Source organism: Sphaerodactylus townsendi, linkage group LG12 (genome assembly GCF_021028975.2).
Source record: "Sphaerodactylus townsendi isolate TG3544 linkage group LG12, MPM_Stown_v2.3, whole genome shotgun sequence".
NCBI classification, from domain to species: domain Eukaryota; kingdom Metazoa; phylum Chordata; class Lepidosauria; order Squamata; family Sphaerodactylidae; genus Sphaerodactylus; species Sphaerodactylus townsendi.
This window is the reverse complement of record NC_059436.1, coordinates 50,865,332-50,878,231: the sequence shown is the minus strand read 5'-3', so window position 1 is coordinate 50,878,231 and position 12,900 is coordinate 50,865,332. Positions and strand designations below refer to the sequence as shown.

The 12,900-nt window shown below is 48.9% G+C and overlaps 1 protein-coding gene across 1 annotated transcript in view; it reads right to left on the bottom strand.

The window, feature by feature from the left end:
• Positions 1-227: 227 nt before the first annotated feature.
• Positions 228-12,900, bottom strand: part of SPTAN1 (spectrin alpha, non-erythrocytic 1) — a 113,997-nt gene continuing 101,324 nt past the window's right edge. The window contains 7 exon segments of the mRNA XM_048512218.1: positions 228-566; positions 1,628-1,775; positions 2,725-2,871; positions 4,731-4,784; positions 6,904-7,100; positions 10,583-10,637; positions 12,100-12,162. Coding sequence (XP_048368175.1) covers positions 441-566; positions 1,628-1,775; positions 2,725-2,871; positions 4,731-4,784; positions 6,904-7,100; positions 10,583-10,637; positions 12,100-12,162 — 790 coding nt within the window. The 3' untranslated portion in view covers positions 228-440.

The following is a 12,900-nucleotide window of genomic DNA, read 5'->3' as shown; positions in this document are numbered from 1 at the left end:
GGGTGCCGTTGAGGCAGAAGAGGAGGGAGTGGCTGTCCTCCCTGTTGGACTGATCGGGAATCTGCCACATGGCTGTGAACAGTCATGTGACAGGGGCTGGGCGAGCTCATAAAAGCAGTGCCCGGTTGGAGGAGATGGGGCGAGTTGAGGGCGGTTGTTGTTTTGCGGTGTTTGTGTGCATGCTTGCACTTTCCTCAGACGAGGGCAGCAAACCAGCCAAAGCCAAGTTTATTTGGACCAGTAACTTTTATTGAAGCATACACGGCAACAGGTTTTGGCTCTTTGTACTACGAGAAGAGTTTTAAGCTAAGCAGTTCAAGGTTACACCAGAGAGTCACACTGATTATTTTAGAGCACATCGATGGACACATGCAGAGAGCGAAGAGGCGGCAGACACGAGTGCGGTTGGGGGAACCTGGCGTTTTCGCTAGCGCCGGATATCAATTCACAAAGAGCGAGCGGGTAAATTCGATGTAGTCGAAGGCCGAGGGGAGCTCCCGGCCTTTGCTGTCCATGTAGGGCTTCATGTGAGAGATGCAGTAGTCCGCCTGTTCCCGGCTCAGGTTCTGAGAGACAAGAGGGAAAGTCCGTGAGAACTGAGAAGGTGGGGTGGCAAAGTCAGGGGAGCGGGCCTGGCTGTAGCTAATGCCTCACTACGAATGATCCTGTCCGTAACTGACCCAGCTTCACTGCCACTCAGTGTGGCTCCTCCTCCTGGCCTTGCTCAGACAAATACCCGGTATCAAAGAAGTAACTATATACAGTCAAACCAATACTAAAAAATTTTTAGGCCAGCCAAGCCTAAGAAATATGGACTGTATATATAGTGATACAAGGCAATGAGCTCATTGGTATATGCAATTAATTTGAGTATAAATTCAATAGATAATTCATAAACCGTTGATAAAGATTATTCATAAAGATATATTGTGCTTGTATGATAAGTAATATTCAACTGCCCTCATTATATGTTTTGTTATTACCTTTATATCCAGTTGAATATTACTTATCATACAAGCACAATTCATAAAGATATATTGTGCTTGTATGATAAGTAAAATTCAACTGCCCTCGTTATGTTTTGTTATTACCTTTATATCCAGTTGAATATTACTTATCATACAAGCACAATATATCTTTATGAATAATCTTTATCAACGGTTTATGAATTATCTTTTGACTTTATACTCAAACTAACTGCATACACCAATTAGCTCATTGCCTTGTATCACTATATATACAGTCCATATTTCTTCGGCTTGGCTGGCCTAAAAATTTTTTTAGTATCAAAGAAGTAACACCAGAGAAACAATACCTGGGGCCCACTTGGCCAGCTACACAACACCTGAGGCCCACACCTGAGGCAGCGTGGTATGAATGGATCAGAAGGCCCAGCAGGTACTTGGACCAGATCTGAAACATCCATATCCCACCTTTCCACAACCTTCTCTGCAATCCAGGTGTAAACATTAACCAAAATTGGTATCTGAACAGCTAGAGCCAGATTATTAGCAGCAGATGGACGTCGTGACCAGTTTTAGTTACTCGAGATACGTATCGCTGTGCTGTGCTTTTCCGGGAGCAGGTAAAGGTGCAAAGAAAATGCCCGACCCCCAAGCGGACTTACCTGGTACAGCTCCTCCTTGGTCACGTAGGGCTTGCCTTCGGAGCTGAGGGCACGGAAAGCGCTTTCAATTTCTTCGCTGGATTTCACGTTCTCCGTCTCCCTGCTGATCATGAACGCCATGTATTCTTGCAGAGAGACGTGGCCATCCCTGCAGAAAGAAACGCAAACTGGGAAATGGAGTTTATTCCCCCAGCAAGCTGAGTTAAACTAGGCAAGGAAAAAAATACCAGGGGCGTAATGCCCATTGGGCAAGGTGGGCAGCTGCCCAGGGCATCACCTTGTGGGGGGCATCAAAATGCAGGGTTCGTTTTTGGGTATTTTAGTGGTTTTCCATTTTTGGCCTGCAGGGGGTGCAGTTTTTAGGCTAGTGGCACCAAAATTTCAGTGTATCATCAGGAGACTGTCCTTATGCCACCCCCCCAAGTTTGGTGAGGTTTGGTTCAGGGAGTCCAAAGTTATGGACTCCCAAAGGGGGTGCCCCCATCCCCCATTGTTTCCAATGGGAGCTAATAGGAGATGTGGGCTACAGTTTTGAGGGTCTATAACTTTGGCCCCCCTGAACCAAACTGCACCAAACCTGGGGGGTATCATGGGGGGGGGGCATCCAACTCAGGTTTTGCCCAGGGCTACAGTTTACCACATTACGCCCCTGAAAATACCCAACAAAAACTGCTCGAAAGGGCAAGGCTTTTGGACTGGAAAACAAATTGGATGTTAAGTTTCCAAGACTGGAGACAGTAATACAAAGGATTAACTTACTTGGCTTCAAAGACCACTTTAGGAGTAGGAAAAGCTTAAAAATACAGGCGGAAGGTATTTTATATAATATACTAATTTAAAGTGACCTTTATAAGAGGAGTCTTCAACATCTTTCCCATCAGTGTGAAAACAGTGTGAAATGGTTTAAAATGGTGTAAAAGGGTTTACACCGTTTTCACACCGCTGTTTTTGGCCCATGCGGGATCCGCCATCCGTAAGCGCTTCTCAAATGATTGGGTGTTCAAATTTCTTTGAGGTAAACAGATTCTCAGAGTGCCAGTGATCCCCTGGATCTGGGGGACCTGTCCCAGTTTAAAGCATACATCATAGCTGTGTACCTGTTGGGATCTACTGTGTCGAGGATAGCCTCAAACTCTGGATCTGGCTCTCCTTCCTCCACCATAGGCAAGTCGTAGCCTAGAGAGCGCAGGCAGGATTTAAACTCCTGGTGGTTCAGACGACCAGATTTATCCTTGTCAAAGTGTCTGGAAGTAAAGATGACAAACTATTAAGTGAACTAGTCAACAGCACACAGTTCTTTTCAGGCAAATTACAACGGACCCCCAAACAACACTTCTGTCTACCAAGAAGTGATTAATACTTTATATCCAGTAAGTGGACATCAAGAACCTAACTGCCAATTCTTTCATCCTCTCTTAAAAAGATGAAGGTCCCCTGTGCAAGTACAGGTCAGCAGTGGCATAATGGTTAAGAGCAGGTGCACTCTATTCTGGAGGAACCGGATTTGATTCCCTGCTCTGCCACTTGAGTTGTGGAGGCTTATCTGGGGAATTCAGATTAGCTTGTGCACTCCAACACACGTCAGCTGGGTGCCCTTGGGCTAGTCACAGTTCTTCAGAGCTCTCTCAGCCCCATCTACCTCACATGGTGTTTGTTGTGAGGGGGGAAGGGCAAGGAGATTGTCAGCCCCTTTGAGTCTCCTAACAGGAGAGAAAAGGGGGGGGGGGATAAATCCAACTCTTCTTCATTACTGATCGACATCCTGATGCTTACTAGTCAGTTTTACGGGGCAGTTTGCCACTGACTTCGCCAGTCATCTGCCCTTTACCCCCAAGCAAGCTGGGTACACATTTTACTGATCTCAGAAGGACGGAAGGCAGAGTCAACTTTGAGCTGGCTACATGGAAGCATTTTCAATCGGGACTGAACTCAGGCCATGAGCAAAGATTTGACTGAGGTGCTGCAGCTTACCACTGTGTGCCACCGGGTTGTGTACTCTCCGTCTCTTACACACACACCCCCCCCCCGCATTTGTGATGAAGGGGACTGATTTGGGAATCCCTCACCCTCAATTACCTGCCTGAGACTATAAGCTTCCCCATCTCCCTCTCTCCACCCCCAGTTTAACTGGCCCTCGTGCTGCAGAGCCCAGACTAGGCTGGTAATGGTGGGGAAGTGTTGAAACTTACAAGCTGCTACTTTTGCCTATCCTGGGAGTCTCCCAAGTATGCAGAAACTCCCATCTTGTTCCTCAGCTGGCCTTTGAATTGCCTTTGTGATAGCAAATTGGTGGTGGGGGAAGGGGGGAGAGAGAAAAATCCCAGTGGGAGGGACACATTTAGAAGTCTCTCTTTTCAGAGCTATATGAAGCCTCCAGGGCCTAAATAGGCCAGGCTTTTCCCACTTTTGCTCTTCTCCTGCCTCCTGGAGCACACTCTGCCTGCCTCTGGTGCCATTTCTAGTGTTCAGCCCCCTGGCCAGTCAATTCTCAATCACCTTTTCTGCATGCCCTGGAGCAGTGGTGGCGAACCTTTGGCACTCCAGATGTTATGGACTGCAATTCCCATCAGCCCCTGCCAGCATGGCCAATTGGCCATGCTGGCTGGGGCTGATGGGAATTGTAGTCCATAACATCTGGAGTGCCAAAGGTTTGCCACCACGGCCCTGGAGGGTCTGCTCCCCTCCCCAAGTATGCAGACCCCCCCAGCTTGCCTGTGGGCTTTGCGGCTTTTCCCGATGGTCAAGGAGGCGACCTCTTGACCACAACTGCCCCATCAAGCCCTAATGGGCGACTTTAATCGCAAGCTCTTCAAGACAAAGGCCTCGGGCTTCTTAGCCATCCTCCCACCTTCAGTCTGCAATTAGCACAACAGTAGGAGGCAGGTTTACTTCCTAGTGGGCCACATGCCAGTTTGCTATTTTTAAAAACAAAAAGACAAAAGCTCTCAGGGAGGGGTCCTGAAATATCCCGGAGGTGGCTTGCCTCCCTGAGTGCCGCCCCCCCCCCCAACCCCCCACCGAGGACCTTGCCTCAGTGAAGGTTGGTGGACTGAAAGGATTCGGGGTCCTTTGCTGTCTTGTGCTCTGGACTCCGCAGACTTACTTAAACATCATGCTGAATTCCTTCAGGGCTTCTTCAGTGACTCCAGTGGTGTTTCTAGAAGAAAGAAAGAGCAAGCAGCTTAGTGAAAGAGTGGCAGCAAACCAATGTGATCCACCCAGCAGAACTGACACCTGCTTTGCACTATTTGGAGAACATGTGGCTGTGGGAAACACGAAGGGAACATGTAAACATGGCTCTCCTGGGGACTGAGAAATGCCTGGGGGGCTGGGTGGATGGAGTGGGTCTGAGAGACAGCAAACACACGGGGGAAAAGGGGGTGGTTGCTCCAACCTCGAAGTGGGCGGCAGGCCACCCATTCCTAAAGAAACTTACTCTAGATCCAGGAAAATTTAAAGGCTGTCATCCACACTGAAATATACTGTTCTTGAGCAAGGTGACTGATCAAGAAGCGGTTGTGCAACTTCAGTGTCCCCTCGCTCCGCCTTTGTGTCAGGGGGATGCGAATCAGAGTAAATCCATTCTTGAAACTATGTGATCACCAGATATAACCAATCAATGCCTCTTTGATATATGTAACCAGCCTGTTATATGTTCCCACTGCCATCTGTGCATTCATTCCTTGATCTGTGTTTTATGGCTTTGCAGGCTTTGTAGTAAACTAGGCTCCCCCTTTTTCGCCTGTCTCATGAGAAAAGAGTTACAACTGTTGCTGTAGGCAGAAGACCAGGTGGCTCCTTCCCTATCTGTTGCTGACCTTGGGGCAGTCTCAGGAAGTTGGGAGGGGGGATTTCTTAGGGGATATATGGGACTGTAGATGCCAGCTTCGTTAGAACTGGCCTTGCCAAGTATGGTGGTGCTTCAATACCTCATCAACCAACGCTGCAATAAACGGCTTCAGAGTCCGTTTATTGGCTTAAAGTTCCAAGACCTAACAATTGTTGACTTATGCTCTTATGAATTCTGCCAGCAGGTAAGACTTATTTGTTCCTGCCTCACTGCGTGATGTATATTTATATGTTTTATTGCATTATTTTTACAGGTGTGCGCGCATTTACATGCCCTTACTGCCCTGCCCCCTTACTGCCCTGCCCCTAGGGCAGTTACATCAGGGTCCCCTCATATTGAGGGGTCCTGCCATCCCCCCCTATGGGGGTAGGTTTTAAATTGGGGTCGGATGCCTTTTATTATGTATTATGGTTTTTTGCTGTTTTATGAGTTTTAAGCTATTTTATGGGATGGAGCCTATGTGTTTATATTTGTACGACCGCTCCTGTTGATGTTGTAGTGAATGTTGTTCACCGCCCGGAGCCCTTCAGGGATCGGGCGGTATACAAATTAATTAATTAATTAATTAATTAATTAAATAAATAAAAATAATAATAATAATAGCAGCATTATTTTTACATGTGCGCGCGCATGTATGTAGGTACATACATAATTTTAAATTCTGTTTTAATGATGAAAGTTTCTGATGTTAGCTGCCTATCTGGGAGGAAAGGTGGCATAGAAATGGTATAAATAAATAAATAAACACACACATGCACGAGAGTTTTTGGTGTCAGTGTGCCCATCCACATGCTTCCAGTGCATGTGACCAGAACTGTGTGACTCCAAGCTACGGGGAGGCAATCAGCACTGAGGCCAAGCATACACTGAGGCAGGGTCTGATCAAAGAGCAGCGGGCAGAGGTGGGACCCAGCAGGTTCTCACAGGTTCCCGAGAGTAGGTTACTAACTATTTGTGTGTGCCTAGGGGGGGTTACTAATGGGTGATTTTGCCACGTGATTTTTGCCTGAGTGACGCCCCTCCTCTCAGCAGAACTGGAAGCTGTCTAGCAGGAGGGGCACCGGCGTGCGTGGCAGCCTGCGCCTGCGTGCATTCGTTTCCCGCCCAAGGACCGGCGCAGCGGCTGCGTCCTTGCCACAGCCCCGCCCAGGAATGCCCGGCCACGCCCCCGTCGTGCCCCGCCCAGCCCCATTGGCGCTACGCCACAGTTTGAATCCCACCACCATGGGAACCTGTTCCTAAAATGTTTGGATCCCACCACTGGCAGCGGGTCAATTTGAACAGCAGCTCAAAGGCTTTTCGCAAAGAGCTCTGAGCAGGCTGCTGCCTAGCAAGGCCAGAACAGAGGCCTGATCTGAACGGGAGAGGTCTTGGCCTGGCTACCTGTTTCCCAGGCACAGGAGGGCCCATTCACAGGGAGCTTTACCTGGCCTGTATTTGTTGCTCCAGATTGTGTTGCATTCTCATGCCGAGTTGGTCCAGCTGGTCCCACTGCTGCGCCAGCCCCACTGTGCTGTGCTCGGTATACTTATTGTCCAGGATGAGCGCTTCCTCCATAGCTGCTCCCAGGTCCTCAATCTTCTTGAGCTGGCTCCTCATGGCTCGGATCTCCTGGTGCTTGCGCTGGAGAGAAGCAGGAAAGCCATCAGGTAAAGCAGCCCCCCCCCCCCCCCCAAATGGCCTCCACAGGTGCCACAGTGCACACCAACACCTCTTCAAGTGTCCACCAAGTGTTTTTAGGATGTGGGTGGAACCAGGCAGGGCTTTTGCCCAGCAAGATTTCTGATTGGCTGTGCAGATTACTGTTTTGACAACACAGCGCAAGGATCTGCACTGTGTCACCGACTCTTTATTTTGGAGAGGAAACATCTGAGGGGGGATATGATTGAAGTCCATGAAATCATGCATGGGGTAGAAAATGTCGACAGAGATAAATATTTCTCTCTTTCTCACAATACTAGATCCAGGGGGCATACACAGAAAATGCTGGGGGGAAGAATTAGGACTAATCAAAGGAAACACTTCTTCACGCAACGTGTGGTTGGTGTTTGGAATATGCTGCCCCAGGAGGTGGTGATGGCCACTAACCTGGATAGCTTTAAAAGGGGCTTGGGCAGATTTATGGAGGAGAAGTCGATCTAATCTTGATCCTCCTTGATCTGAGACTGCAAAGGCCTTAGCAGACCAGGTGCTCGGCAGTAGCAGCAGGCCATTGCTTTCACATCCTGCATGGGAGCTCCCAAAAGGCACCTGGTGGGCCACTGTGAGTAGCAGAGTGTTGAACTAGATGGACTCTTGTCTGACCCAGCAGGCTTGTTCTGATGTTGTTAAACTAAGCTGTGGCTGGATCTGCCACCTGTGGTAGCCGTTTTGTTGCGCCCATTTTGTGGCTGCACCAACCCTGCTGTGGCAGAATTCCAACGTGCCCACAGGCTGAAAAAAAACTGAGGATCCCGATGTGAACTGCAGATTTGGAAAGGGGGTGGGTTTGTTAAAACCAGGAGAATCCCACCACGACACCAGGCTTTAACTTCTGGATTAACAGGATCTAAAATGTCTCCCCCACGCCACTCATGTAATTGCAGTTGTTAACACAGCTGAATTTCCAGTCCCGAAGCAAGTTAGGAAGGCCAGGTCGTCTGAGATCCTATTGTCACTACGGAGCAGGCAGTACCAGAACTGGAAGAGGCTTTTCGCCCATCAAAGGAGACAACAACTCTGTCTAGTTTAGAAGTCCTCCCTATAGAGCAGTGGTGGCGAACCTTTGGCACCCCAGATGTTCATGGACTACAATTCCCATCAGTCCCTGCCAGCAAATTTACTCAATAGGTTTATTGCTTGAAGATCTCTGTATGCTGACACCCAGAGAGATTTTCCGAACCTTAAAAAGTAGACTTCTAGAACAGGAATATCATATCTTGTTGGGGCAAGGAAATAAATCATGCTCACCCCTCTCTGTCGGAATACCGGAACAGGGGCACATAGCCAAATATCTTGAATTATTAACTGAACCCCAACAGAGATGGGATTATCTACAAAGTGAGCCAGAAACCAATACCTTCCCATAGAGAGCCATTACAAAGCTGGTCGCTACTTCATTCCATCCCCTCTCCAGGTGATCGGGTCTTGTCCACACTGTAAAAATCAAGTGGAGACTCTTGCTCACATTTATTCTTGACTCAACTGAGAATAGCTGTGGACATTAGGAATTTCTCTCCCAGGCTGGGTCCCCGCAGACAAATTCCAGTTGAAAGTGACTCTGACTGTTCTGTTGTGGAGCTTCTGTTAAACAACACAGATGCCGTGCTCTTGGAAAAAGTAGCAAAATTTCTTTTACAAGTGACAGAACTTTCTAAGTAATGTATACTGCTATATACAGTCTTCCTGTCTGCGCTTTGAATGTACTCTTGATTTGTATTTCAAAAATGTCTGGCAACGCTCTAGGACCTATTTTTAAATGCCAAATAAAGGTTGTTGTTGTTTACAACATCTGGAGTGCCATAGGTTTGCCACCACTGCTATAGAGCGAGCAGAAGTTCAGAGCTAATCAGAATCCCCCCTCCAACAGCTGAGGACATGGTATTGTGAAATCAGAGAAAAGTACATTAAGAAGAAGAGTTGGATTTATATCCGCCTTTGTCTCCTGTAAGGAGACTCAAAGGGGGTTCCAAACTCCCCCCCCCCACCCCCAACAACAGACACCTTGTGAGATAGGTGGAACTGAGAGCTCTGGATAAACTATGACTAGCCCAAGGTCACCCAGCAGGAACGTAGCAGAAACAAATCTGGTTCATCAGATAAGAGCCCGCCGCTCATGTGGAGGAGTGAGGAGTCAAACCCAATGCTCCAAAATTAGAGTCCACCTGCTCTAAACCACTACACCACGCTGGCTCTAAAATAATGTACCTTTTCTCTAATTCTTTCCAAGGATGCCCTTGGGAGTCTTTTGACCCACTACAGCAGGGGTCTTCAAACTATGGCCCTCCAGATGTTCATGGACTACAATTCCCATGAGCCTCTGCCAGCATGGCCAAGTGGCAGGGCTGATGGGAATTGTAGTTCATGAACATCTGGAGGGCCATAGTTTGAAGATCCCTGCACTACAGTATTTGACCCTCTAATGAAAATGAGATGTAATAAGTCTCTTAACATTCGGTCACTTTTCAAAGTGAGTATCTTTTTAAAAAATTAAAGGCAGACGACATTGTTGATTCTTACAGACAGTAAGCTAGCCAGAGGACAAGGACTGGAATAAGCATGCAGGTGATTTACCTGTGATATTTGGGCTTGAGGTGGCACGCACTCAGCTCCACAGGGATCCTCCATCCCTGGTTAGCTCCAGCAAGATGAGCCTTCCCAGTACTCCCTGGGACCCACATTCTGTTTTTTTGGGGGGCCGTGTGCTGCCCACCACCATCACCAGAGAAGCGCTCAAGGGTCATGTCACCCTTGCCACTGTTGTGCAGTCAACACAAACTGTTCCACACAACAATCACAGATTGTTATCAGGACGGGACTCAACTGAAGGACACACACAGAAGAGATACGGTTGCTTATGCTATGCTTTGAAGAACTGCAAATGCAGCCGCAGCAGCCCGTGTGGCTGCACGCTGGCTTTTCTTCAGGCTTTTAAATCAGCGCCTGATGGAACACGGGGGTCAGTGTTCCAAAACAGGGGTGGGCAATTATTTTTTCCATGGGGCCGCATAAGAAACAGAAAATATTGTGGAGGGCCGGGCCAAAAGGCAGGGGGGTCAGGCGCTTTTGAAAGCCCCGCAGAAGCCGGCAGCCAAGGCAACCGGCTTCTGCGGGGCTTTCAAAGACGCCTCACTCCCCAGCACGACAGGGGGGCCAGTCAGGGTCATCCCGCGGGCCGGATGTGGCCCGCGGGCCGTATAATGCCCAGGTCTGTTCCAAAACAACCAGCTCAGAATTGCATTGCTTTTGTGCAAACCGCTTTGGACCCCAGACTTGCTCCTTATAAAGCAATGAGCAGGTGGACCACAGTCAATAAAGAATCCTTTTCTTGACCTTCAGTTCAAGATAACAGTTATTAAACAAAGTCTTCCCAGAGCCTCTGCTTAACTGCAGGGGAAAGTACGTACTTTAGTTGCTTCCAGCTGTGACTCCAGGGTTCCCGATTCCTCTACCATACAAGACCTAAAACATAAAAGTCGCAGTCAGGGCGGGGTTCTTAATAATGACAGCAAAACAACAACTCAGATGGGGCTCAAAATCAATGCCACCCCTTTTCAGTGGATCACCTAATTCCGCGGCTGAGGCAGGAGCTTTATTCTGCGCAAGAGCCCTGGCCAGGATCCAGCAGCATCTCCTGCGTAACCGGGAGATTCTTCCACAGGCTGAGTCAGCGCTGCGGCTTTTTTTTTGCCAGTTTCTAATGAGGGGAGGCTTTGGATTCGAACCGGGTGCTGCAAAAACACGCCAGCAGGGGGGGCCCTCCTGGAGCCAGTTCTGAGCCAGGCGGCAGTTCATTTCAAGCCCCAAGCCACAAGCCGTACGAAAACACATCATCATGCCAAATCCAAAGCTCTCACCTCTCGGTGGACTGGGCAGGCTTCTCCGGTGCACCCTCGCCCTCCCTCCCACGGTGCCCCACACACACAAACCACAGGTGATTTGCTTGAGATGAGCTTGGATTGCCAATGAGCGACAGGAGCTCTAGCGAGGCTTTGCACGGGAGAACGTGTGTGGAAAACCTTCACAAAACCACTGGCTCAGTTGAAAACCAAAGGTGACCGAGGGGGGCACAATCCCCCCCCTGCAGGGCTAATACGCCTCCGTATTCAGGAGGGGCTAGTCAGAGATCACCTGGGGGGGCGGGGGTGGATCCCAGGAGGGACCTGTCCCTCTAGCCCCCCGAGGGAAAAGAGGAGTAGCTCTGGCACAACCATCATTTTTAAGCATTGGTCTTTATTTTTTTAAAAAAGTAAAAATACATGGTTTATTTTCAACTTTGGCACACGGAAGTTAATTAAAAAAAAAGGGCCTTCGGACGGCCAGTCCAACATTAACTCTAGAGGAATCCAACTAGCCAAACAAAATGGCTCAGTATTTCCTCGTCAACAACAAGGCAGCAGTTTTTCAAAAGGTTACTTAGAGCCTCTGTCCTGACACATTTATGGTGCAAGATCACGATGGACAATCTGTGGTACAAACAGCGAGTCTTGGCTACCGTGCAGGTGAGCTGCACTTCCTTTGCGCCCCTGTGAAATGTCGGTTCTTGGTGGGAAGTCAGGTGCCCTTTTTGCATTCCAACCACACTCTGCCCTCCACAACACCAGGGGGCAGACTTCCAGGCTAACTTTGGCAGTGCAATCACTCTGCATTAATACAAAGGAACCAAATTGCCCGGGGCGATTCTCACTCCCGGGAAAGTTACAGCTCACAGTGCGGGTTTTAAGGAGGTCAGAATGTGTGCCCAGGGCATTCTGGGCAGCAGGCAAGCTGTGAGCCGACGCCAGGAAACACCCTCCCTCCCCGCCAAAACCATCTCACAGCAGTGACCGTTAGTCAAAAGGAAAGCGAGTCGCAGGGATTAGGAGTGCGCAGTTTAAAAATTAAAAAATGAACACAGTGAAAGAAGAAAAATAAGAAGAAAAACCTTCCAGACAGATCATCCCCAACTTCATACTGATAGACACGAATGACACGACGATATGCTATGCTAGTCAAAGAAAAGAAACCAAGTGAATTCCAGATGGGAAAAAGGGAGCACAAACTGCAAACCAGCACAGCTCACAAACAGCAGTAGCAGCAGCAGCCTCCAGCAAGACGCTCCCACTGCCCCGCAAACAGCAGCACGGGCAGTGGGGTGGCAGGATCCCCCCTTCAGGTACCAGATGATGCTTCCTGCCAAGGAGCAGATGCCCCTGTGGGCGAAGGTGGGGGAAGTGGACGGACCAAGCTGCCCTCCTCTTCAGAGCCAGGCCCCCGGGTCCCGCTAACCCAAAACCACCTGCTCCCAAAATCTGTAACCTGAAATCCTTTCAACTGAGGATGGGGAGGACTGTGGGTGTGCAAGAAAGCACTCGACTGCTTAGCTAGACTGAACCAGGGGGCATCCATTGAAAATGCTGGGGGGAAGAATTAGGACTAATAAAAGGAAACACTTCTTCACGCAACGTGTGATTGGTGTTTGAAATATGCTGCCACGGGAGGTGGTGATGGCCACTAACCTGGATAGCTTTAAAAGGGGCTTGGACAGATTTATGGAGGAGAAGTCGATCTATGGCTACCAATCTTGATCCCCCTTGATCTGAGATTGCAAATGCCTTAACAGTCCAGGAGCTCGGGAGCAACAGCCGCAGAAGGCCCTTGCTTTCACCTCCTGCATGTGAGCTCCCAAAGGCACCTGGTGGGCCACTGTGAGTAGCAGAGAGCTGGACTAGATGGACTCTGGTCT